At 50.4% G+C, this 26,315-nt stretch overlaps 1 protein-coding gene across 4 annotated transcripts in view; it reads right to left on the reverse strand.

The window, feature by feature from the left end:
* Window positions 1-26,315, reverse strand: part of TMEM63B (transmembrane protein 63B) — a 47,272-nt gene that overhangs the window by 2,603 nt on the left and 18,354 nt on the right. For 3 of the 4 annotated variants that reach the window (XM_040060847.2, XM_040060848.2, XM_058419575.1), the window contains exons 2-23: window positions 15,088-15,292; window positions 14,377-14,456; window positions 12,872-12,910; window positions 9,307-9,397; window positions 8,521-8,558; window positions 7,624-7,766; window positions 7,304-7,355; window positions 6,911-7,019; window positions 6,316-6,386; window positions 5,448-5,528; window positions 5,191-5,314; window positions 4,963-5,096; window positions 4,680-4,817; window positions 4,251-4,404; window positions 3,877-3,983; window positions 3,037-3,123; window positions 1,580-1,645; window positions 1,278-1,440; window positions 973-1,078; window positions 670-837; window positions 414-529; window positions 111-191 (exon numbers count right to left, since the gene is read on the reverse strand). In XM_040060847.2, coding sequence (XP_039916781.1) covers window positions 111-191; window positions 414-529; window positions 670-837; window positions 973-1,078; window positions 1,278-1,440; window positions 1,580-1,645; window positions 3,037-3,123; window positions 3,877-3,983; window positions 4,251-4,404; window positions 4,680-4,817; window positions 4,963-5,096; window positions 5,191-5,314; window positions 5,448-5,528; window positions 6,316-6,386; window positions 6,911-7,019; window positions 7,304-7,355; window positions 7,624-7,766; window positions 8,521-8,558; window positions 9,307-9,397; window positions 12,872-12,910; window positions 14,377-14,456; window positions 15,088-15,270 — 2,331 coding nt within the window. In that variant the 5' untranslated portion in view covers window positions 15,271-15,292. The remainder of the gene's footprint in view (window positions 1-110; window positions 192-413; window positions 530-669; window positions 838-972; window positions 1,079-1,277; window positions 1,441-1,579; window positions 1,646-3,036; window positions 3,124-3,876; window positions 3,984-4,250; window positions 4,405-4,679; window positions 4,818-4,962; window positions 5,097-5,190; window positions 5,315-5,447; window positions 5,529-6,315; window positions 6,387-6,910; window positions 7,020-7,303; window positions 7,356-7,623; window positions 7,767-8,520; window positions 8,559-9,306; window positions 9,398-12,871; window positions 12,911-14,376; window positions 14,457-15,087; window positions 15,293-26,315) is intronic. The other variant, XM_040060849.2, reaches the window with a different exon arrangement.

Below are 26,315 nucleotides of genomic sequence, written 5' to 3' on the forward strand. Positions count from 1 at the left end.
ACTCAGAAAAATGAGAAGTAAGGAGTGAGGTACTCAGACAGGGAGTTACCTCCCCCTTTCCAAACGCAGGTAAGGAGTGTACCAAGGCAGAGGTGGGGATAGTGACTCACAGCTGATTTGGGGGCCGGCAGATTGGTGGCAGGTCTCCCATTCTGCCTGTTGTCCATGGCATCCACTTCTGTGTGGTCAATCTGGAGAGAAAAGGAAGAATTGAGACTGCCAGGGCAACATACTTGCTGTCTTACCTCAGTATACAGGCAGCAGAGACAGCCTTAGTACTATCCCCTCTGTGAAATCAGGGTTGACAGGCTCTGCTGAAGAGCAGGTTAGGACCCCATAGAGCCCCTGCTGTCTCTTGTAGCTGAGCTGTGCTCCCAAGGAGAAGGGTCCCGCACCCAACCGTTCCACCTCACCTTGTAGTTGTGAGCGCTGAGGTATTTAAAGTGCCCAAAGCAGACGTGACACAGGCAGATCACAATGGTGATCACGAGGACCACGAAGGTGAACATGGATGTGGGGGCCACGAACCCTGGGGCAAAGGAAAACCAAAGTGGCAGTGTCAAAAGGACTGTGACCATGCTCTGTGGCTGGAGGCTGCCAGGATCAGAGCCTGGCCAGGGAAGTGGCTCAGTAGGAGGCTCAGGGCTGGCACGCCAGCCCAGTGCTCACCTGCGCGCACTGTGGAGAAGAAGAGAAGCCAGAAGAGGCAGAGGATGGGGGCTGCCACCACCTGATTGACAGCCCCTGAATGGATCTTCTTGTCCAGCTTGGCAGGCAGGTAAGCGTAATATAGGTTGTATCGGTCCACCAGGTGCTTAAGCAGCATGTACATGAGCCCTGGGAGAAGGGGAAGAAAGCCAGACAAGTGGGGCATCAGCATCTTTGCTAGACTTAGAGGGACTATCTCCCCCACATCAGCCTTCTTGCTTCCCCTCCATCTCTGGCACAAGGAGGCAGAGGGATATCGCTTACCAAAAGGGACGATGATGGGGCAGGTGATGCTGTACGTCATGACTACGGTGAAGACACACATCATCCAGGCATAAGCAGCCCCAAACTGGAACTCATAGGCCTGATGCTGCAGGAGGGAACGGAGACCCATCAGCAGGAGGACCGTGAGAGCAGAGCAGAGCAGAGCAGAGCAGAGCAGAGCAGAGCAGATACGCGCGACACACCCAGCTCTACGCGTGGCACCGGGCAAGCCCTGTCGGGGGCCCATGGCAGCACTCCCCTCCCTGGGTGCAGGCCACAACCCATCCCTCAGCCCCGCTACATACTCGTTTGACGTTCCTCCGCTCGGCCGCCGAGCGGGCCAGGCAGAGGCGTATCATGTACATGAGCAAACCGGGGATGCGCAGCAGGTCCATGGCATTCCCGATGAAGGCGGAGGCAATAACGTAGTTGACAAAGAAAGCGCCGTTGTCTGGCAGGAACACGCACCTGGGGAGATGCGGCAAGAGCAGGCTGCAAAGGGTGCTCCCTCCTCACGGGGCAGCAGCTGGGAGCCCCCATAACCTTTGGATGCCAACAAGAACCACCTCCCGTTGTAAACAAAGCCTTTCTGCTCAACTCCACTTACTCAAATCGCACGGCAGCTTCAGCAAGGAATTTTTTGTCAAACAACCAGCGGAAAAATACATCCAAGCTGCGGGGGAAGAAGGCAAGAAGGAAAGATGAACCATCAGAAGTAGTGACAGACAGAAATGCACATAGCAAATACGTAGAAGCTGTTCTAGAAGGATCCAAAGCTCTGACCAAAGATTGTTTTGCTCTCATAGGCTATTGGGAGTGTCACCAACAATTATGTAAACTGGACATTAGAAAAAAATAAAACAGAACAAAACAATGCAACACTCAAAAAGTGATGTAAAGCTTCCCATTCATGTGTGTTCTTATCCCTTTACCCTGATCCTATCAATATTTTTCCTCTCTCCTCTGTTCGGGCACAATATCCATTTAAGGAACAGATGACTGACTCTACAGAAGAAATTGGTTAGGTACAAGGTACCCTCCAACAAGAGATTTAAAAAAAAATTTCCTCAATTTTGATTTTTTAATATAAAACTATCCAATCCTCTGGCACTGGTGGAGTACAGAACTCAACAGGCAACAGCAGGGGGATCGACTCCTCAGAAAGAAGCACAGCCTATTTTGTGGTCAAAACGCAAGCCTTCTGAGAGCATTCACCTGCCCAAGATGCAAGTTTATATGCAATAAGGCTTTTTTTAAATCTGTGTTGCAAACATATAGTCAACCAGTGGGATGAAAGACTATTCTTCTGCCACTGTCAGAGGGTTTATCTATCCTCAGGAGCTGCCTGACATCACCACTGAAGGGCTGTATCTCAAATATGGAATTTACGTGGGATCTTAAAGATCCCTGACTCCACAATACATAAAGAATGAAGTAGCACAGTTAGAGTTCCCTGTCCCCCACCCACTCCCCAGTTTTTTCTTCTTCACACTGTTCCCCTGCTTGGCCCCTGTTCAGCGCTAGAGCCCACACCAATGGCTGGCAGGTGATGCATCAGTGTCTCCCAAGGACAATACTATAAACTCTTCAGGAAGATTTGAGGCATACACCCAAACAGATGAGCAGTTCTGTACCCACACTATCCCACTCAGCCGAGCAGCACAACCTATTCAAGTTCTGGTTCAAAAGAGGAATTCACTAGTTTTGTGCAAAATGGACTGCACACAGCACAGAGGTGGAGAATGCCTCCTTCACCAGCAGATGTCAAGCAGACTTTTCATGCGCACTCATCTACCAAGCCAACTTTTGCTGCATTATTTGTAACACCATGGCACATGTCAATGTGTCTACAGATTGAGTCAATAAAGTCCTAGAGACCCAGTCATGTATGGCCTGGCTTGTTCTCCTTCAACTAAAATTAAACACCAATCTCTTGAGGGGATAGTGGCCAGGGCACCAGTGCAATGAGAAAAGGGTGTTGTAAAAAGAAGAGAACAATCAGGGTGCACCTCAACCCTCTGTGCTCCACATCTCTGTACATGCCTTCCCTTCCCACAACCCTACCTGCTCAGGCCCAGCGACGGCAGCAGCAAGACCATGAAGATGAGGAAGGTGTAACACTTGTGCATGGTTGTCCTATTCTCTCCAGACCTGAAGACAGAGAGGCTGTTAACCTTTCACCCCACCAGCCACACAAGCTGTGCTCCCAATGGCTTTCCATCAGTAAGCACTTCCCAATGTCTAATCTAAATCCCACCCTGTCTGTTCCTACTACATGAATACATCCCCTTTCCCTCCAGCATATTTGAAATCCATTATCAAGTCTCCATTCCTTTCCCCTTGTCTCACGGGGTCTGCAATCACCTTCCCTGACCTGCAATCCCAAGACCTGGTGACACCCCACCAGGCTCTGCAACACAGACCAGAAAACAAAGTTTACTTTGCGTGCCCTGTGGGGAATGTGCCCCACAAGCAGCACATATCTAGTGCTCTGCACTTCAAGTGCCTTCCCTGTGACCAGAGCAGCTAAAACGATCTTCCCTTGGAACTGCTACATCTTACACATGGTACAGGCACACCACCCCTGCCTGCTCACCGGAACCAAGACTTCCCTCACTACTACCATTTCTTATAGTGACCAGCCCCAACTCCTCCCAGCTTTCTTCTTGTAGACCTGTCAAGCTCTGCTCAGACAACCATGCTGAACAACAACAGCTAAAGACCGGCAGAACAGCTGTCCACAGCAGTTCCCGGGTGCCCAAGAGGTGTGACATAACACCATGCTTGGAGTGGAAGACAGAAGTTCAAGCAGAAAGATCCAGCCTGTAGCTCTATGTCAGTGAAAAGTGTCTAGTGGCCAATCAGCTCACTGAGAAGGTAAGAACAGGTGCTGGCTGTCCTTACCTGGTCCAGTGTGCTTCGAAGAAGGCAGAGTAGTATACAATGGTGGGCAGAAGAGCAGAGAAGCACCACAGCAGCAGGGTGGGGAAGAACTGGGTGATGATTGGGTTCTGCAACAAGGCAGAGAAGAAATCATGTGTTACATGGTGCACCAGCTCTTGTGCCAGTCACAGGTACAGTTGCCTTTGCTGATACCAAGGCCCCAGCACTGTGACTACCACTGCACCCCGTCCAGGGTCAGCACTCCCTCAGAGTAAGGCTGACAGGACCTGGGGAACAATGACAATCTTTCTCCCTATCCCCAGCCTTGCAGGGGATGTTATGCCTTGGGGTGGTTTCTGTGTTACCCACCCTGCACCTGTTTCCCAAGTCCTTACATTGAGGTACTCCACGGGCTTGGTGACATTGAACTTGTCCATGGTGGTGATAATGATAGCAGGAGTGGTGAGAAAGAAGAGAAGGATGAAGAGGACCACATTAATCACAAAGCAGCGGATCCACCATATAAAGCCCCGGATGGAGAGGTGTTCCCTGGGAGGGAGAAAGAGGGCATCAGGATGGCTGCACAGGGTAGAATACCAGGTGTGGGGCTTTACATGCACACCACAAACCAGGCTGGTGAACAGTACTTGGGGTGCCTGGCCAAGGCTTTCCCCCTCCCAGTCAGATCAGACCTCCAGCTCAGCCAGGCTGGGCTTCAGCAAGATCAACTCGCTCATTTACCAGAGGAGCAGATGAAGAGGGAGAAAGGGAGGGTGCAACCCCTTCCCATTGGCAGGGCCACTGAACCCTACAGAGCTGCTCACCAGTAGATGTTCTGTGGGTCAGGAGCATAACTGACAGTCCAGTTGGAGACATGGAGGGACTCGCTGCAGGAGGAGGCTCTGGGCTCCCCACGGCATGCACAGCCCTGGCACTTACAAGCGTTGAAATCTTTGAGGATTCTGGACAAGAGAAAGAGGGGCATGCTGACACAAAAGGCTGGCAGGCACAGGCCGAGGGGATGCCTTAGCGCTGCTGTTCTTCCGATTTAAGGCAAAGGCTGGAACCAGTCACCTTCTTGGGGAGGGCAGGACCATCTGCACTCACATGGCTGTGATGGTCTCATTGTGGAAGGTGACAAAGGCCATTCCCAGAGGCTTTTCATTAACCTTCTCCTTCTCCCGCTTGTAGTCATCTTTGAGCTTCTCCTCCAGCTTGGTATAATACTCAATGGCCTCCACCTGAGCAAGAGGACAGAGGTCAGAGGAGAGATGATCTGGGGACCCAAGCCACGGGACACCCAACTGCTGCCCAACACTTTCAGCTCTCCCCTACCTCCTCACAGCCCCTGATGACACAGCAGCACAGGTGCCCACAGGGCTTGGGGTTTATCATGGATGGGGTGTTGTCCTTGCTCTGTAGGTTGGTGAAGTAGATTCGTCCACGCTCAGCTTTCTTCCTGAAACACGAGAGCGGAAGAGAAGGAAGAAAGGAAATAAAGAGGGTGACTCATAAAAGCTCTGCGGCTCCAGACTTGAGGGGCTATCACCAACATCAGCGCACTCTGCCTTTTCTCCCAAAATAGAGGTTACCTCTCTGCATCGAGGAACATCAGCCGGGCAACATCATAGCAGGGACGGGCCTCCAGGACAGTGCAATTGGCATAGGCCTCCCTGCGGATGACAAGCATCAGTTCATCACAACTGGCACCAAAGGTACGCCTCAAACAAACACCAAGTGTTCAGGACTTCTCTCTGGCCCTGAGAAGTGTGTCCTGGGCTGTGATGCATACCAAGGGTTTGTAGGGGAGCCTGCAGGCTCTGTCCTTTACAGCGGATGCAAAATACAGGGCAAATGCTACGTCCTTTAGGCTTTGGCACAAAGAGCCTTTCTGGACTTTTGCCCTATAGCAGCTGTGAGCATTTCTGACCCACCCCACTCCCCTCTCTGCCTTCATAGACTTGTGATCAGAAAGAGGCAGAAGGGCTCCCAAAGGGTACAAAACATTTATTTTCTACCCATGGTGCTTCTAAACATGGTTCTGACAGTGAGGTTCTAACAGAAGAGGAATTAATTTTCTTGTTAAACAGATATACTTTCTACAAGGACTGTGATCAGGGCAGCAGCACAACATTCCACAGTCACTGCTTGAGCACCTCCTGTCTGTATCACATCTGTGAACTCAACTACAACTCAAGTCCTGTCCCTTGCTTACCACACTGCCCCCTATGGCTCTGCAAGAGATAGATGGGCTAACCCCAAGGCACAAAACAAAGGATACTTCAAACTCAGATAAATAACAGAAAAATAAGAGTGAGAGGCCCAAAAATAAAGGTATTCGCTGATTTTGCCTAGCTCTCTGCTCTCAATGTATTATCGCTATTCCAGATAACAGTAGCAGTACCCTAATAAAAACATCCCTGTTACAGAGCAGTCTTTAGAGACACAGTCAAGACTCACTCAAAATGCTTCTTGATCTTCTCTGGCTCTGCGTATTTTGAGATCCCATTGATGAACAGAGTTCGCTTAACCTGGAAAGAAGAGAGAAAGGAGAGGACAGGTAGGTGTGGAGGATGTAAAAGACCTGGTTGCAGCAAGATCCCCTCCCAAGACCTGCATCAGTGATGAAAAAGGGTGGCCCCATAAATTCTAGCTAGCATGGCTCTCCTTCTTCTGTGTTTCCGTTAGTTGTTGTCATCCTGCACATGGGTGTGCTGCAGATTGACAGGCTAGGGACTTACACTGCAGGGGCCTGAACAGAAATACAGCTAACCTTCAGAAATGAAGAAGGCAAAAGCAGCTGGACAACCCCTAAGGAAGAATGGGGTCCTTCCACATGTTTAACCAGTGCAGGCCTCTCCTGCTTCCCCACAGGCAGTCACAGCTGCTGCTCTGGAGGTGATCTGCCTTTGGCCAGGCAGGAAAAAAAAAGCCAAATCATGACAGCACTAAATTGCTGTGGAAATTGAGGTGCTCAGCACTGTCTCCAAGACTACCTGACTTGACCACAGGGCATGGGAAAATGTGCCTGGGAGAGTGGCCAGATCCTGCTCACCAAGTCATCCTCTTTGTAGCGCATCTTGGAAGTGTGCCGGCGCATGCTGTACACTGTCAGCAGCAGGTACAGGAAAGCAAAGGTGGTGTGCAGCCACAGCAGGTTATTCCTGTCACAAGGGAGACCACAAAGGTCAATGCAAGGTTGCTGCTATAAGTCTGTGTATAGCTGGTCAGGCCCTGAAGGCACTGGGGGCATGAGTGTATTCAGCATAGCACACAGATGCCCTACAACCAAATTCCAGGAGCTCAGCCTGGAAATTGGAGCAGGGACAGTAGCCTCAGCAAGGGCAGAAATACAGCCTAAAGGAGATGAGGCTCTGCAGCAAGTGAACATTTACAAAACATTCCTTGAGGACCTCAATTACCCATCCCACCACTAGCCCACACATACCCAGACTTCAGGTTAGCGATAGTTGTCCTCCCAAAGCTGTAGGCATTATTTTCTAGAGAGAAAGAGGCAGACACAGGCATGTTCAGTTATACTGAGTGGGACAGAGCACCACTAGAGTGAGCTACAGCAAGAGTATCACCTGCAGAATACCTAAAAACCCAAGCTACACAGGATGACCCTGTGGATCCACTACACTCAAAGAGAGACAGTTAAAAGTTTGTCTGTGTTAGCGCTGTCCTGCACTCCACTGCTACTCAGTGGTCTGGAACATGGTGTTGAAAGCAGGTGCCCCAGCCCAGCCAAAGGCTCCTTGTTCTCACCTAGCAGGTCCCCTGAGAAGTTGACAGGTAACACGATGCCCACAGAAAGCACACCCACAACCACGAGCAGCCCAATGATGTGTCTCTGGAAGGACAGGTAGTGCACTGCATCAACCCCGCATTTGTCCCGGATCTCATCATCCCTGCCAGGGAGAGAAAAGCTGTCAGGCAATTTTCTGCATTTCCTCAAGTGCTGGAGAAAAGTACAGGGTTGCAGCTGCCCTCCTGATCTGAGCACACGCACCACCCCTTGTTCTGCCCTACAGAGCTGTAGCCGGACTTTGGATTTGGGAGCCCAGCACCCGGTCTTGAAGCAGCCTGGGCAGAAACCTGCCTGTGCAATGATTACACAGCCCTGCTCCCTGTTCCCAAGGAGAGGCAACTGGGCACCTTATACCCTTCAGGTGGGCCTTGCCTTCCCTGCTAAGGTACAGATAGTGATGCTATCCCACAGCATTCTGAATATAAGTGCTTGGGAGATTGCTCCTGTGCATCATCTAGCTGAGGGTGCCTCCCTGCATCCTCCAGTGCCCTCCTCATAGCTGTCCCTGAGACAGCAGTGCCCCTAGCAAGAGTGCCAGAGAGATGAGTATCTTTGCAGAGCAGTGGACAGTGTTTCTGAGATGGGACTGAGGTGGGGCAGCCATGGGCCTGGGTTCTGTTCTCGGTCACAGACTCACTTTGTGAGTCACTTATTTTGGCTTTAGGACTCCATCATCCTCAAGTCCTATCTTTGCTTGTCCTCTCCAGAGGACAAACTTCACTCGTGCTTTTCAGAGAGGGGGCTGCAGCAAGGGCAGTGATTTCATGAAGCTGTACTGCACTGGGTGTCCCAACAACCCTGCACTGCCCCTCCTTCCCCATGTGGGTCCCCAGTACAGGTTGTGGGGCACTTACTTTATCCTGAAGATGGCTGTCAGCCAGGAGCAGAAACCCTGTGCACAAAGAAAACAGGACAGTTTCACAACACTCTGTGTTCCTTTATCCCAGCTCCCTCCTTCAAAGGTTTCAGGGACCAGGCTGGTGTCCCTGCACCTTCACATCCCTGGCTTGGGATGGGGCAGACCACAAGCACCCAGATGTGCAGAGCCACAGATGGGGCAAGGTGAAGGAGGTGACAATGCTACTCCATGGGGCACAACACAGGCTGGACTCTGCTGTGTGGTCATCCCCTATCAACTGGCAGCTCAACTTTCCAGGTAACCCATGGGCTCCTGGCTGATGTGGAAGCTCTCCAAAGCCATGGCAGACCCAGAAAATGCAACATGCAGGTACTTCAGCCCTCATGCTGGACAGGAGAAGCTCTGTAAGGACCAGGAAGGTAGGCTGGGCCAAGGCAGTGCTTCTCAAAGGACACTTGGAGCAGCTTCATGCCCCCATCCACCACACCCATTATCTTCCCCTTCAGCGAGGAAAAACCCAGTAGAGGTAGACCTCAGTGTGAGGAAGAGCTGGCAAGTAAGTATTGTTTGTAATGCAGAGATTATAGGCTGGACAGAAGTCTGTTAAGCCACAGTGATGTAGAACCTATTTATTTAAGCTGCACAGTTCCTTGAGCTCTACACCGCACTCACACACCACAAGATGTGGGACTTAAGGCACAGGAACAGGCAAAAGCCCTTGGTTCAGCCAAGCTGTGGGCTCCTGGCCCCACAAAGGTGTTTGACTCTGGTGGCTACTCACATTGTCCCTCTGGTCGAAGTCCACAGAGCTGGAGACGGAGGTGAGGCGCTCGTAGCGGTCATGGTTGTCAGAATGCAGGGCGGAGGCTACGCTAAAATGACAAGTGGGAGGTGAGGGAGAAAGTTAGAGGGTGCCAAGAGGCAGCCTGGCCAGGAACCAAGAGCACCCAGGAGACGAGAGGTTAATTCAGGTCAGTTTGCACCCGGTGAGATGGAAAGAGGTAAGATCAGAGGTAGCAGTAAAGAGAGAACCCTCCTCCAATGGCATGCTGAGCCTGGCAAAGCCCATGGCCGTAGCCCACGGACGCTACTTGTTGGGCACCTTCTGAAAGGCACCCAACACTACGTGGCAGTCCCTGCAAGGAGAGGCTGGCAATGGCTGCCACAGAGGAGAGGTGAGGTCTGTTCAGCACAAGGTTTAGACAGCAGAAAGGAAGTGAGAACTGGAGGCTGCCATAGCCCCTCTGGCTCTGGCATAGCTGGAGAGGCACTGGGAGTGGCTCCTGTTCCTGGAGGAACTCGCTCATCTTCAGGGAGAGGAAGGAAGGAGTCTGGTGGGCTGCATCCTGCCACACCAGTCCTCCCCACTCTTAGTTCTTCAGTGCAGGAGGAAGAATGCAGCTGACTGGAGCCAGGCTCAGTGCAACCTGCTTCTCAGCCTCACCTGAGCCTCCAGCCTGGAAATCCCTTGAGCAGGAACAGGGCAGACAGCTAGAAGTGAATGTCGCCATGGTAAGGGACAGGAAGGCAAAAGGGGTGAATGTCATGAAACCACTTTACTCCAGTCAGAGACAGGGACCTAGATGAAGCTGCAGCTGAAGCATCCAAGGCTGACAATAGCCTCCACTATAAATAGAGGCAGACAGCAGCTGGAAAAGGAAGTAAGAAAATGGTCCAGAGACCTAAATTAAATAGCACTTGCAAGATGACAACAGCAGGCTGGGATCTTGGAGGTGCAAGAAGAGATAAGACTGATCTGAAGGCTAGAAACAAAGGAAAAAGCCAAATGAAAATATGGTCTCCCTGTAGTCAGTACAGGTTCAAGGAGGGTAAGATGGGCAAGAACACAGAGAAACAGCTGCTGAGAGACAAGTGCTAGAGAGGAGGTGGATGACACTGTGGGAAGGAGAACAAGCAGAGATCCTCATGGGCATTCTGAAGGAAAGTGGATGAGACCCATGGCCTCTCTCACAGTAGAGCAGCACTTGCTGAGTCCCCAGTTCCTAGCTGGAAGTAACAGAAACAGGGGAAAGGAGATTAGCTGAAGGTCAGGGGGACTACAGCAGTGCAGATTAGACAGTGTTGTGCAGCCTTGTCTCTGTGCAGCCCAACACTCTGCTCTGCTGGAAGGACAGAGACAGCTTTGACCCAGTTCTCAGACCTTCAGCTCTTCATAATCACAGACGCCTTGCAGCTGGGCACAGGGAGCGAGGGTGAATTTCTGCTGAAGAGAAATTTCTGCCCTGAGAAAAGCCCAGCATGATGACACCATGAGCTCTTGGATAACCAGGATAACTCAGCTTTGTGCAGGGGATGCACTGACAATAAATAGGATGACCTGAAGTGTTTAGAAGACAGAGGATGCAAAGCCTTGCCAAAGATGGAAAGCTGAACAGAGAGCTCCGACTGCACCTGGATGGAGACTTTTTAAAGCAAAGCACTGGTAGTGCAAGTGGGTGAAAGCAATTGCCCCAAATCACAAGATTAAGGTGGGTCCCTGCATGATGCAGGTTTGATGCAGACCCTGCCAGGGAAGGAAGAGGACAGGGTCTGAGGTACAGCTAGCATCAGGCCAAAGGAATCACAGGCTCCAAGACGGCAGGCCAGGCATGCTGTGGATAGGGCTTGCTGGGCTGTGAAGCTGGAGGTGACTGCACAGGGGGCAAGCACCACAGGGCTCGGCAATCACTTCCCTCATATGCAGAGGTGCACATGGGTTGCTATGACCTCCCAGCGCAGACCGAGTTGCCAGCTGAGACCGTCGATGGCTACTGCAAGCTCTGACACTTGCTGGTTCTCAGGGAAAGGGAACATGTCAGAGGAGGATGCCTTCTCCCACAAAGAACAATGCTGTACATTCAGGGGCTGGGAGCACCAGGCGACATATACATGTTCCTAACCCATCACCTGTCACTGTACTCCCCAGCACAGAGCAGATGGCATGGGAATGTGCCATTAGCCTTGAAGGAGCACAGGGCAGAATGAGACTTCCTCACTGAATTCTGCAGGTTTTTGGAGGCTTCTGGCTGCTAACACTGTCCCTCCTCATGCAGTAGCTTTAGGGGTGGTATGTGTGTGGAGCAGATGCCTCCAGCAAGCTCAAATGAGAAAAAGGAGCAGGAAGAAGTGGCCCTCTGGAGAGAGACAAGCACTTGTGAGGATAAATGAAGTGGCCCCCTAAAAAATCCTCAGAGCATGATGGCTCTACTACCTCTGCCTTATTCCCCGCACAAGACGTTAGCAGTGAGAAGTTGCCAGGCACACCTGAAGCAGGGCCAACCACTAGTGAAGCAGTCAAGCATGAGTGAGAGGTCCCCTCTGTGCCACGTACCACAGCGACCACCAGTTCTGTTTTAACAACTTCAACTGCTCTGCTCCTGAGGGCAAGGATCAGCTGCAAAACCAGGAACATTCTTGTACCCTCTTTATGGCAGTAGTGGGCCCCTGCTTTGCAAGTGGGAGAAGGAGGCTGTGGCTTGCTGCCCTGGCCTCAGACACAAATCAGTGTGGCTGAAGTGACCATGGCAGGCTGTGCACTGCCAGCTGATGGTCCCCTCTGCAGCACATACCACCCAACCAGCCAGCAAGGCACAGGCGATGGGCTTTTCTCAGGTACAAAAGCAGCACAGAAGAAAGAGGTAAGAACAGGGAGGACAGTCCATGGCAGGGCTTAATGGGCACCACCAGGCCAAGATGATGAAGGATGCTTTCAGCAGCACTGAGGCAAAAGGCTTCTTTTCCACAAGGGAAGAGAGAAAAAAATCAATGGTGCTGCCTTGGTGGGTATGGGTTTAGGTGGCAAGGGACAAGTGCCAAAGGTTGCCCTGGTCCCAGCCGCCTCATGGGATAAAAAGGAAAGACCTTACCAGATCCGCTGCCTACCCTTGCAGACGGCAAGGAAACAGCTCTTGTGGTGGCAACCTGGCACAAGGAATACCAGACAAAGTAGCCTCCCCTGCACCTGAGTGACCTGGGTGGACTGTGGGCTCAAGCAAGCAGGTTTGTTTACTTCTATCATAAGGCAGGATAGCTGGACACAAGCAGATAGAGCAGGGAATGTGATACAGCACCCTCTGCCTTGGTCAGGACTGAGAGCTCCCTGGCACTGCTGCTCCCAAGGAGCATTTAAGGGCTACTAGGGAAAAAAATCAGAGTGCATCAGCTGTGGTAGTGGATGACACAAAGGGGAGGGAAAGAAGAGCACAAATCCACCAAGAGACAAAAATTCATGCCCAAACTCCCAGCCATTTAGATTAGTTCAGAAGCAAGACAGCTGCAAGAAAAAAGGAGAGAGAGGTTGTGAGCAAGAAAGAGAGAAGAAATGAGACCCTGAAAAAACAACATACTATTCCCGCTCCTCTCTTTCCGTCTCCCAGCGTCGGCGCCTGGGGGCACAGAAACAGAAAGGGAGAGGTTATAACCACGGGAGGAGGTGCTCAGTTCTCCTCTTTTGCAGGGAACTATGCATCCAACATGGCTCCCCATCGTCCTGAAGAAGAGAAACCTGCCAATGGTCAGGCTGGAGAAGACCTTCCTTCCAGAGCCCAGCAACGCTGCAAGTCACAGCAATCTGGAATGCCCACTGGTCCAGGGGCAGAATGCTTTGCTGCCAGCTGAAGGCCTCACTGGGAAGGTGACCTGGCTCCATACCATGGACATTGCAGAGAACTCCTGAGTGACAGGGTCAGGTAGGAGAGTACAGGTACTTCCTGGCTACCATCTGAGCTCCCCATCCAGGCAACAAACACACAGGCATCCTGCTCCTGAAAATCTCATCCCACTCCAGAGACGAGCCAGGCAGCATGGGCTCCTCCCTGCAACCATAGTCCTATTGATCCACAGCCACCCTGACCCTATCCCTGTGCTTACCAGCTCTCTCTCTCAAACAGCTGGCACCCCTCTGCCTTTCTGTCTACAGCTTGCACTCCCCTTGCAGCCAAGGTGCTCAAGCATTGCCTCAGAGAATCCAGCCCTTTCTCCCCACCAGAGGCCAGAGCTGTACAGCCCCTGTAGCTTCCTTCCAGCTTGGAAGCTGGATCCAGACTGCTTAATCCTGCTGCCCTCTCCCCACTGAGGTCTCCTATGATTATTCCTTTCTCCTTGCTTCCCTTCCACTACCTCTGTACAGCTGATTTCCCCAGCCAGACCAGGGAAGGATGGGCAGAGCTGCAGGGACACAACTGCTTATCTAACCCTATTCAGGACCACTTATTTAAACCACAAGTATTCCTGGTTCGATGCTGGGAAAAAACAGCTTTCTACTGTTGTGCAGGGAGTGCTCCCTCTGCTGTGGAGCTTCCATCCCCAATGGGCCTCGGCTTTTGCTGACAGACACTGTAGTCCACAAATGCATTGGGCAGGAAGGATCCACATCCAGCACTTGGGATGTGAGCTAAGCTTGCATCAGCACAGCAGTACCACACCTGGAAAAGCAGCATACTACTGCCAAGTGCTCTTAACAAGAACTGCATCCAGCAGAGTCACAAAGACACCTTCAGAAGCTTAATAAAGCCTTCACTGTGGAAGCCCTCACCCGTCCTGTGACCTCTTATTCCTCTCCTCCCTCCATCTGCTGTTCCTCTAAGGACCCCTGCACATCTCTGTCACTGAAGGGACCACAAGTGATATGGAGCCAGTGGGGACCACTCCGTGTTCTGGGAGAGAGATGCTGTAACAAAAAAGCCAGTAAGTGGGGATTTCTTCCTAGTCCTGGAGCGCAGGGGATACAACAGGCACATGTGCCTCTCCTCTCCAGCTGCTCAGGCACACAAAATGGGATTTATCCCTTCTGCCTCACAGCAAAGAAGGGCACTACTCATATCTTATTCCCTTGCCACTCTCCTGTGCTTACCTGTCAGCATCAGTCACCAGGGCCAGGCGTCCATAGTCCCAAGCAACTTTACGCAAAATTGAAAAGACAAACAACAGTGCCTGAAAGAGACCAAAAGAGAAGCTATGAGAAGAAGCATTGTCCAATTCTGTCCTTGTCCTCTGCATGCAGAGCCATAGGAACAAGGAGGGTAGGAGGGGACAGAGCCCTCCGTTAAGAGCACACTGAGACCACAGGAGAGCACAAGTTCCCCAGAACTGTTAAATCAGGTTATCTGGATAGCTGTGGGAGGCAGAGGTCCAGAATGCAACACACAGTATCTCAGGTAACCCCACAGGATCAAAAAGCCCTGAGGTTCCTAGAAATCAAAATTATGGCTATATCATTTGTGGTCCCACAGCTTCTAAGGAGGAATGTGCAAAGCCATTGGGTGGATAAAGCTGCAGGGACTTGGCAACATAAGTGGGAATTTTGGGATGCAGGACTGACTCAACATCACCCCTATCCTTATGGCTGCAACACCCTTCCATGGGGCTCAGTGTGGTCGTATTGGAGCTAAGTCAATAGTGGCTAAGCCCACAGTGTCTAGGAGACATGATCAGGGCCAGAATGTCAGCCAGCGGCAAAGTCAGGGATGGCATTTGGGGCCCTCAACCCTAATCATCTGATCACCATCCTCGTCTCATGGTTAATTAAGGGAGAAGGTATCAAAGCAACAGTAGGCAGACTTACAAGAAAGCACATAAAGTCAAGGGCTAGGACGGTGGGCACCCCGCCGAAGGGCAGCCCCTGCAGCACAGTGCTGCGGATGCGTGCACTGTAGCAGTAGTCCTTGGTAGTGCTGTTGTTGTTGCATGTGGGAGTTTTGCAGGGGGCCCCTACTGAGCCCAGCGTGGCGATGACGTAGGGAAGCATCTCTACAGCTTCATCGTTTTCCCTGAGGAAAGAAGAGAAAGAACTGGTTGACGTGTGCCAGTTTGATGACAACGTAGCCCTTTTGGAATTGGGGGCCAACCTCGCCTGCCAGCTCAGGCTTCTCTGTGCTACAGGATCTTCCTGGGACAAGGTCATCAAGAGAAGCCTGCTGAGTTTGGTGGTGCCAGAAAAACCCATATGCTTCAGCAGCTATGGTCCCACCATGGAGTCCCAGAACACCCTTCCTTGTTTGTCCACTCTCACACCATTTGGGTGCAGCTGTCTCACTGACTACTTTTCTGCCTGAGAACACGGTGTCTCAGATCCCTCTCCTAAGCAGGGAAAGCATTTACGTACAGGAAAAACTGAAAGGATGGGGTGGATGGGGCATGAAGTCACGTCTGGATGATAGAAACAAACTGCTACAGGACAGTTGCTGCATCATGATCCCACAATTTCCTCTGCCTGGCTGCATAAAGCCATTAGCTTTATTAGGCTGAATCATCACCCTCTCTTCACTGCGGGCCTCAGCCTCCAGCTCCCAGGGTACCCATCAAGGGCTGGTCACACCCCCTGCTTGTTTTCTCTCCTTCCTCTGACTTGGAGGCCATTTAGATGCAAGCACACACCATAGAAAGGAGGTGTAGGCTCTACTGTTTAGCTGGTCAAATATTTTATTTATTTCAGTGCCCTCCCCAAACTGTTACAAGACGCACAGTGGCATGCAGGTCAGCATCACTGCTTGGACATGGGGAGGTTCTCCTCCTGTGCAGAGCAGCACCATAAGAAACACAGAGATGATTATGGTAGCAACGGATAAATGCAAACTGAGTAACTCAGAGAAGGACCTGCTGACAGCAGAACCACAACCACTTTTCAGAACTCCCATCGGTTGCAGAAGGAACAGCAATAACAGGAAGATAATGGGCTTTTGATCCCTAAACCGTTCCTCTTAATCCAGCATCCACAAATCACCCCAAATCCTTCACTACTACCATGAACCACACAGAAAGGCTGGATAACACAGTATCACTTCTGGGCAATGCCTGGGTTAATTTTTTTCCCAGAAATGCCCTCCCTCATGGCCAGGCAAAAGAGCCATCGCCTGCCCAAAGGATGAGAAAGCTGCCACCACCACTGCCCTTCAAGCTCTGCATTGTTTGGTGCCATTAGCAGAGGGGATGCAGGGCTCTTACCTCCAGCAGTATAATCCTGGCCATCTCCTGCCTGGCTGCAGAGATTTATCAGCATCACAGCACAACACTAGCTGGATAATGACCACAAAACGATTTGCTGCGGTGACCTAGAGAGCTCCGCTTCAAAGTGATTGCTCCCTGCTCAGCTGGAGCGGGTGCACAGCCACAAACCAGATGAAGCACCAGTGACAAAGGGCAGCCTGAGAAGCAAAAGCCCACCTGGGTACAGGCATTGAGAGGGGGTCAGCCAAATTGGAAGAGCCCCAAAGCAGCCTGTTAAGACATAATTCACAGGTACAGAGGTGGAGCAGGGCTGCCTAGTTCACAACAAGAGAGCAGAAAAGCAGGAGAAAAAAACAAGCCAAGACATGAGATCACAGCTGGGAATAAATCAGGAAGACAGGATAACTCACCCTGGCTGAATTAACTAGAGACTCGGAAGCTCTAGGGGAGTGATGGGAAAAAATGATGGGATGAGACTCAAAGGAATATCACACACTTTGGAGCATTAATGGTTACACCCTTCTGTAAGCTCAGTCTAGATGAACTGAATGAAAAAAAGAAATATCTCTCAATTCTCTTTTTGGGAGCCTTGTAAACTTTTAGCAATGAGTTCCAGATTTTGAGTAAAGACTACAATCCTACTGTAACCCCACAGCCTTGAGCTCTCCTTGTACAGTGAAAAAAGGCAAAGAAGAAAAAAAGCATTTGCTTTTTCTAGGCCTATTAAGTTCACTAAGTGCTCTCCCCTTCCCAGGACACAATATGTCTTCTAGCTCTAACCACTCACCCACACATCCCCTAACACATTTTCTCTTCTGACCCTATGGAAAGGTGACCACAACCACACATAACACCTGGGTAGGGAAATGACCTTGACTGCCAGAACAGAACCTGATGCTCTCAGCATCTCTCCTTACACTACTCCTCACGTGGCTGAGCATGATTTACTTCTCTGACAGCATCTTTGCATCCTGAGGAAAAGCATCTCTGTCATCAGCCTGCAACCCCACTGCCCTGAGTAGTGAAGTAAATTAGAAGCCAGCCATATCCCAGAGCAAATCACTCCTTCCAATACACCTGGCTGCATGCTTCTCATCTTCTCACACCACTTCGCTACACATGGTGTCACTTTGGAGTCACTTCCTCTTGACAAATCTGAATGACTCCAGGGTATTGGCAGATTTTTAGGTACCTTGCTGCACATTACCTTTTCTGGATCATTAATAGCAAAGGACCTCTGCTACTGTCACATTAAAATTGCTACTTCAGTCCTTGACTTTGTGGAACCTCAGCCAAGTTTTGAGCCAGAACTCTACATCTCCTTCAGTAGACAGTTTTCTTAACAGTTTTCTGTGAGAAATTTCAGAGGTTTTCTAAACATCCAAGCAAGTTACACAAATTTGCCAGATGCTGTTATTTTACCACAGTATTGAAAGACTTGCAACAGATCAGAGAACGACAATTTTCCTCTGCAGACACCAAAGTATTTACCTCATTCTTGCACATTTTACAGCCCCATTTTTCCAGTAGTCTTTCTTAAAAGAAATGAGGCTCATATGCTCACGTTGCCCACAACCCTATCTAAACATTATTTATACAAACCATTACAGGCTGAAGACAAATTCTGCAAGCCTATAGGTAATTTAAGACACATTTCAGAGAGACAGGTCCCAGAGATATACTTTTTCCCTGAAGCCTAGAGGATGGACTGGACATAAAACTTCCTAACCTCTTCAGTAATCCAGCCAGAACACCCAGCAATGGAAAAGATGTGGCATATGCCCAAGGCTTACACTGCTTTTTCATGAGCTGAGTCAGGAGGCACAGGAGAGTCCACGCCGTCCTTAGTTATCCAAACTCCCACACAGCTGGTAAGCACAAGTCTCACCATGGAGTCTCCCCGTGGAGACAAAGGTGCTTCAGGTGTGTGGGAAACTGGGAAAAGCTCACAGGAATGTTCAGAGCACTTGTGACCTTCTAGTTCTTCCAGCTGCAAGAATACCTAGCAGCAGGCTAGAGGTGACCTGCCATTGTATCACTTTAGGTCAGACCCACCAGGGTTCTTCTGGGGTTACAACACAAATTAGGCAACTAAGAAAAATCCTTTGGCAACCAACTCTGCAATCTTCGTCAATAGTGCCTACTTAGTATCCTTCAACAAAGGCCTTTCCCAGGACTCTTTCAGCTGAGCAAGAGACTGGCTGGTTTTCCCAGTGCAACCCACGGGCCTGGCAATACCTCCTTCCTTGCATTTGGTTTGCACCTTGATGTCAGATGCTCACCCCACGGGACTCTGCCCCCACCCCCAGCCAGGCAGGGATCCAATGTGTCCTATGCTGCAAGGGGCAGGGCTGCCCCTGGAGGCAGCTGATGTTGGGTACAGTGTTTCAGTCAAAGCACAGGCAAGGAGGAAAGGAGGTGCTTGCAGCACGCAGTCTTATGGTACAGAAGCACAGTTCCCAATTATGAAAGGAAACCCCTTCCAGCAGTGTGGGAGGGATAAGGGGATTTTTCAAGCAACAGTTGCTCTCCCCAACTCAAATACACACTGAAGGCAGAGGTGGTTTTGCAAAGCTTTCTGTTTTGATCCCAGTGTCTCCCTCTAGGGAAGCACCCTGCATGTTTCCTTACAACTTATGCTGCTACCAGAAGTTAAAGGAACATCTCTGACAACACAAACTGTGCTGCACCAGAACATGGTTAAAGGTGCCTTTCCTGGTCCCTCCTTCCCCTTAAAGGCTGTAGATCAGGGCAATATTGGTTCAGCCTGGGCTGAGATGCTAACATCACCATGAGATCCTGAGCATCAAGAGATAAGGTGCAAGGAGCTGGTGGGAAGCTACTGTGAGGCTGGAGTGGTGGGAACCAGCTCAAGGTATCCAAGCCCTTTCCAGAGCACAAGCATGGCTTGTCACCACAGAATATAGTGGGGCCTAAGACACAGTAAGAGCAGGACATCAAACCAGGCTCCATGCAAGCCCCAGAGGCTTCCCCTCCAGCACTGTGCATAATTAATGCTGACTTCCTCGAAACAGCAAAGACAGACTTGCCAAAAGGCATTTTTCACTCTTATTCAGCAATACTGGACACCATCCCCTTCTCCATTAACAGCAGGAAGGAGAAAGAGAGGAAGCTTCTCCCAGCCACAGAGAAGCCTCTTCCCTGCCCCACAGCATAGCCCCTACATTCCCCAGCAGGACCAGTATGTCCATAGTGTCCCATGTTTTCACCAACATGTCAGGAGCAGAGGCATACAGCTTCCTACCTGAAGTCCCTAAAGCACATCCCACCTGGTGCTGCAGCCCCAGGTTCTGCATGTTAAGCCTTGTGCACCGCGCACTGCTGTGCTTGAGAGCTTGGTGGCCTCAGCAGGGCAGGGCAGGGCTTCTCTTATTCCTTGTCTTTGTCCCTGGCCTGCAGGTGGGCACCCAAATGAGGACTTAAACAGCAGCCAAGCAAGCCTCCACACTCCCATCCATCCATTGCAAAGAGAAAAAAAAGGCAGAATGATGCTGGGAAGGCCAAGTTTACATGTCTTGGTCCTTCACTGCTATGACTCTGGCTGCAAAGCGTGTATCATGATGCTTATGGAGTATCCCACAATCTGGCAGGGGGGTGACATGCAGGCAGAGGATTGGGAGGTGCCTGTGAGGAGGCTGCCTGTCCCACACTGAACTCCACAGCACTGTAAGGCCAGGATAGACAACAGAAACAGCACTGCAGATCTTCCCAAAGAGAGCATTTCCCATTCTCACCAGCTCACCCTGAAGTCTCTGCCCCTCATACTCAGCACTCACGTCCTCTGCCAAACCCCTGGCACCAAGGGGAAAGAAGAGGAAGCACTGTGCTGGGATTCAGGCAGGAGTGACGCAGGAGCTGGACAGCCAGCTAACCGGGAGACAGATGCACTGACACAGGCAAGTGTCTGTGTTCCTCCAGCCACAGCACTGATGTCAGCCAGACACGAGGAGGTGACCTGAGAAACGCCTGCAGAAAAACATAAATCAATAAAGCTGATGCTTGAGCTCACAGACAGAACGACGTAAGCACACAAGTACGTTCATTTGTTTTCTCACCAGTAAATGTTAATAACTCCATCTGTAATTAGAACAGTGAGATAGTGCTCTAGTAGAGACACATTTGTTTACGGAAATGTGACAGTCTCACAGCAGGCTGGAGGTGCAGAGACAGGCAACCGGAAATCGGCAGGTCTGGGGCTGGAATACCAAATTTCCAGACTAAAAATAAAGCAACCCAGCCCTTGTTAGATCTCTGGAGAATGGCATTCAGGGAGGTGAGGCGTGCTTTGGTTCTCAGACAGGGAGGGTGCTGTGGACAAGGGTGCTGTACCTTTCAGACCTTCTCCTCTGGGGTCCCTTTGGTCTCCCAAGTCCCATAGGTAACCCATACGGTGACCCTGGGGATGTGAGCCCAGAGGATGTGCCACCCTGAGCCTCTGCCTGCCAGGGCAGTACAGACCTGCCTGCACTGGGCATGTGGGGACCCTCACACAGCAGCTGGCATCCAAGGTTGAGGGAGCATTCTCACCCCCTCAAACAGCCACCTAGGTTACCCTGCACCTAAGTGGTGAAGTCCAGCAGAGCTCTGAGCAAAGTGCTTGTAGCCACCACCAGACCACAGGAAGAACAGTCTGACTGGTAAGCCAGTAGGGAATAGCCTCTGGACAGATGGAGAGAAAGGGGCTTACAAGTTAGCTCAAAGCCTTTCCCAGAGTACAGCAGTTAAACAGGGAAAATACCACTCTTGGTGCAGACACAGCAGTGGGAAAAAGTGTCCTGCACCGTGCCTCAGACCTGGCACAGAGCATTCAGGCAGCTGAGGGTTGCAGAAGTGCTGACAAGCCGCATGCAGTGAGGAGGAACGTGATCTGCAGGCCAAGGGAAAAAGCATCAAGAAGCAAATGTGCTACCACCGGTGCATCTCCAACAAGCCTGGGCAAAGCACCGACAAGCACACAACAGGGATCGGTCCTGTATCAGCAGAAAGGAGGAGAGCCTGCCAAAGTCCTACAGCTCTTTGTCTCCTTTCCATCTCCTCCAGTCAATACAAAGCTCCCTGCACACTTCACCTCTATGAACCAGCCAACTAGACACCAGGCCTACAAAGCTTTACTCTGGCAGGCTTGTCTTCTTCAAAGCAAAAACCTAAGTGTGCCCTTGCCCCATGTCCAAAGTCCTCCCAAATGGCTTTGCACTGGGCCTCAAATATCTACCACTAAAGGGCATCACACCTTTCTTTAGTGGGCATCAGCTCCCAGTCCTGTAGCTGGCAGGTACTGTCACTGTAACAGCCAGCCCCAACCCCACACTGCTCGGAGCACCATTTTGTGGTGGCCTGCACACTGCTGACTGTGTGCATCCCAATGCTCAGGAATCCGTGGTCCTGCTCCCAGCACAACTGTAAGCACTGCAAACCACACAAGTAGCCCTGAGCTGGGATGGTGCCTGGCACGGATAGCAGTAGACTGTAACAGCGGGGAGCATTTGGAACCTTGTAAAACCTAGGTTTGAGTTGGATGAAGGTCAGGAACGTGCCCACTTCACAGCTCCCTTTCAAAATCACCCAGGATAATCACAAGTATCTTGCCTTTGAACATCAGCAAAACATTTCATGCTGCCTTCACCCACTGGAAACTCTCTATCTTGCCAAGTGATATGGATTTAGCTCCAAACAGCTAGGTCTTTTTTATGCCTCCTTTTTATAGGAACTCCCTCCAATCTGATGGTAGTGCTTTTGAGTCAGGGGCGCTTCCGGCGCCCTGAACATAACGTACCATGCCAAGAAGGGTTGTACCAGAGCTTGAAACCCAGTATGCTGTCGTTCATGCTCTTCACATCAGAGGTGGCTAATCTACCCTCAGCCTAAGGGCAGTTTGGTCTCTCTGGCTCTGCATTTTGCTCCCATGCTGCACGTCCCACACTGATGTCTTAGTGCCTCAATTTTCACATCCCTTTGGACTGGGTGCTCCTGGGCAAGGGATGTCTGTTCCTGACTGGCCATCAGGGAAGGGCTGATGATGGCCCCTTCACCTCCAAAGAGGTCTGGTGGAACAGTGACACCCACACAACACCATGATGCAGTTCTGCTGCCAAGGCAGCTCAACTGCCTCCACCTGGCTACAAGGGAAAACACAGCCATGGCACCTGGCATTTCTGCACCATGAAGGAGAGGTTTGCAGTCCTATCTTGCTTGCTTACTGACAAACACTATGGAGTCTCAAAGCCACAGAGACACCTTCAGTCGTGTCTCACAGGCACCTATCCATGTGTCCCAGTCCATGGCAAGGGACTCATCCTCTGCCATCAAGAGAAAGCCCAACCTATCAAACAGTTCTCCACATCAATCAGCTCTCTGCATGGCAGAATCACAGTCACCCTGATTTACAGTAAATTTTGAGTGTTTCATTAGTTACCAAATCAAACACTTAAGTTACAAATATATCTACCTGTCACTTTCCCTTCAAGTTCCTGGGATATAATCTCAGAAAGATACCAAGTTTGTCTGCCAGCTTGTACTTTATAAAGGAATACTGATTCCCATTTGGCTTCCCTTGTTTCCTGTAGGCCTACACTGATAGTGATACAGTAAACACAACAAACTGTTAGAGTGGCAAGACCGGAGAGGTGCTGGACCTCCTGCAGTACATTCTGCAGAGCAGTGGCCACATGGCAACCAGGTTAAATGGTTGAGAGTAAGTCCCAGACAGCAGGGCTTCCTCACCTATCACTCAACAACACAGCAGTAGCAACTTCACCAATTCCCAGTAGACTTCTAGCAAAGACAAGGATGGAGACTTTACAACCTCACAATACCAGTAGTTTTCAGTTTCTAGTTTATGGATTCCAGTGGCACAATGGCTGTTCTTCATGGGTTGCCTTCTTGATTATCTTCTGCATGTCTATTATCATCATTTATACTACCTGCATATGGCCTGCACTTCCCTTACAACCTGTGGGCCTGCCCCAGGCTAGCTCTCCTGTACCTCATTTTTTAAGTGAGAGTGACTATTCATACAGGATCTTTACTGCACAAATACCACTTTGGTTTTCAAGCACTGTTAAGGAGAGCTGTTCAGGTGCATGACATCTGGCTTGGCATAAACACAAACCAGTCTCCCTGGTGATTTCCTATTTACTCTGAATTTTTCCACGACTCCCCCATTTCTCAGGTGACTAAATACCATCTTGTCCCTTTTGCACAGGGGCGTGTTTTTAGCAGGAGCTCTGCACTCTTGCAGCTCTCACTCCTTTTTCCTCTGTTTAGCAGTAACCTCACCTCATCCTAAACCTTCCGATCTTAATCCCCTTGTGTATAGGGGAGTGCCACATAGTTATCTTTCCTCAGGCCTCATTTCTGTTTCCTGCCAGTCACAGAGTGCGTATTCTCATCTACACCCAGCTTTCTCTCTTGAATGAAACCTGTGTCTCCCATAAAACCAGGTTTTTATCTAGTCTCTCAAGGTCACATTGACTGTTTCCTCCTCCTCACTTCTGCATGACAGAAGTCTTTACCTCCTTGCAGCACAGTATTCAAAATCAGAAGAATTTTGTTCACTGGGCAAAACTACAATCACTTGTCTATGAAGTACAATCAGTACTTCCCACCAAGGAAAATCCTTGGTGATGCAAGTCACCAAGTAGTGGCAAGGAGCATCTCCCTGAGGAGTCCAAGCCACCTCTCAGGGCTTCACAGCTGGTTCCTCAGCAGAACACCCTATTGCATCAGCCCTGAGAGCATTCCTATCCCTTACTCTGCAGCATGACAGCTGCTTGAGCAGCCAGAGGTTATTGGGGGTAAGCTTCTCTCTTGTCAGTCCTCCTGCCCTAAGCATTGACACCACCAAACTCAGCATGCACAGGATTGAGGCATCACCTCTCCTGGATGTTACTTCAGGAAAGCTTCTTTTCTACTGGCTTTGCATGGCCAAGCTTTGGTAGGAAGGGAGGGTGGCGGGGCAGGGAAGGGCTACTACAGGAGTGGCTTCTGTGAGGAGCTGCCAGAAGCTTCCTCCATGTCTAGCAGAGCAAAACTTTGGTAGCTCCAAAGCTGGTCAAGGCTGGGCCAGTTAGAAATGGTGGTAACACCTCTGTGACAACATATGTAAGAAAAAAGAAAGGAAAAAAAAAATTACTATGCAGTTGTAATTGCAGCCAGAGAAGAGTGGAGTAAGAATACATGAGAGAAAAAGTATGCAGACACCAAGGCCAGTGGACAAGGAGTGAGAGGAGATGCTCCAGGCACCAGGGCTAGGATTCCTCTGTAGCCAGTGGTGAAGACCATGGTGAAGCAACTGTGCCCCTGCAATCCATGGAGGACCATGGGGATGCAGAGATCCCCTTCCAGTCCATGAAGGTGACCCATGCTGAAGCAGGTGAATGACAGAGGAGGTTGTGAACCTGCAGGAAGTCCATGGAGAGAGGAACCACGCTGGAGCAGCCTGTCATTGGAGGACTGCTCACCTGTGGAACAGTGACCCGTGCTGCAGCAGCTTGAGGGGTGCTATTGCCCACAGGATGGACCCACAATGTTTGCAAAGAGCTGTTGCTTATGAGATGGACTTATGTTGGAGAAGTTCACAGAGAACCGTCTCCTGTGGGAGAGACTCCTGCAGTGGAGCAGCAGAATGACTCCTCTCCCTAAGCAGCAGGAGAAACAACAGGTGATGAACTGACCATAAACCCCCATTCCCAGTCTCCCTGCATTACTGGGACAGGAAGTAGAGCTGGGGGAAGGTATTTTTAAAGTTTTATTTTACTTCTCATTATCCTGCTCCAATTTTGTTAGGAAGAAAAACAAGTAGTATCTCTAACTTGAGAATCTGTTTTGTCTGTGATGGTATTTGATGAGTGCTCTCTCCCAGTCCTCAACTGAGGAACCCTTTCTTGTAATGTCTCTCCCCTGTCCAGCTGTGGAAGAGAGTGAGAGAGTTGCTTCAGTGGGTGCCTGGTATTTAGCCAATATCAACCCACTACACCCTTCTTGAGCAATTGCTCTATAGGGACATGTGAAAATTGAAACCACGCATCAATTCAAGAACAGTGGCAAAATGGGTACATGAGCTTAGAACAGCATCCCTGGAGAAAAACCCTCCTTCACATACTGGTGAAGAAGCTTGGCACTAGCAGGGAAGGGCCTGGCTCTCTCATCCAGCAGCAAACACCCAGAATGCGAACCAGGAAGCCTAGAGGAAAGCCCCTTCCCTCATAGGCACTGAGGGACAAGCTGCCAGGGTACTGCATGAGCTTTCACAGGAGCAGCCTCGGTGTTCCTCCTAAAACAGGAACATCTACTTCAAATCCTGGCACCGGCATCCTTCCTGTAACAGATAAAGGCTGATTCTTCTCCAAGGTCCTTAAGCGGACTGCAGCCTCAAGTGTTTACAATTTGCAGGCAGGGGATGTTCTCACCTTTTCCTACCTTCCTCGAAGCATTCCTAAGATAGTGCTTCCCTTGCAGAGCTGGTCTACAAAGGACCCACAGCACAGCTGAACACCAAATGTCAAGGTAATCACAGCCCTGCAGCAAGCAAAATTGAGCTCCCTTTATGACTTCAAGCTGAGTTGTAAAGAGATTTGGCAGCAACAGCAGGATGAAAGTCTTCAATTGCTCCCCAACAACAGCAGATATCAGCACAGAGCTTTCACAGCAAGAGGTCTGGATGTGGCCAGCAAGCCAGGACAGTTATAGGAGACCATCTAGGAATTTGCTTTCTGTGTCTGCTGGGGAAATCTCAACAGAGTCAGTGTTCCAGCAACAGCAGCACAGCCCAACCCACAGCACCAGCGCACTACACACAGGGCTGGCATGGCACCCAGTACAACCAAG

This window comes from Hirundo rustica, chromosome 3 (genome assembly GCF_015227805.2).
Source record: "Hirundo rustica isolate bHirRus1 chromosome 3, bHirRus1.pri.v3, whole genome shotgun sequence".
NCBI lineage: Eukaryota > Metazoa > Chordata > Aves > Passeriformes > Hirundinidae > Hirundo > Hirundo rustica.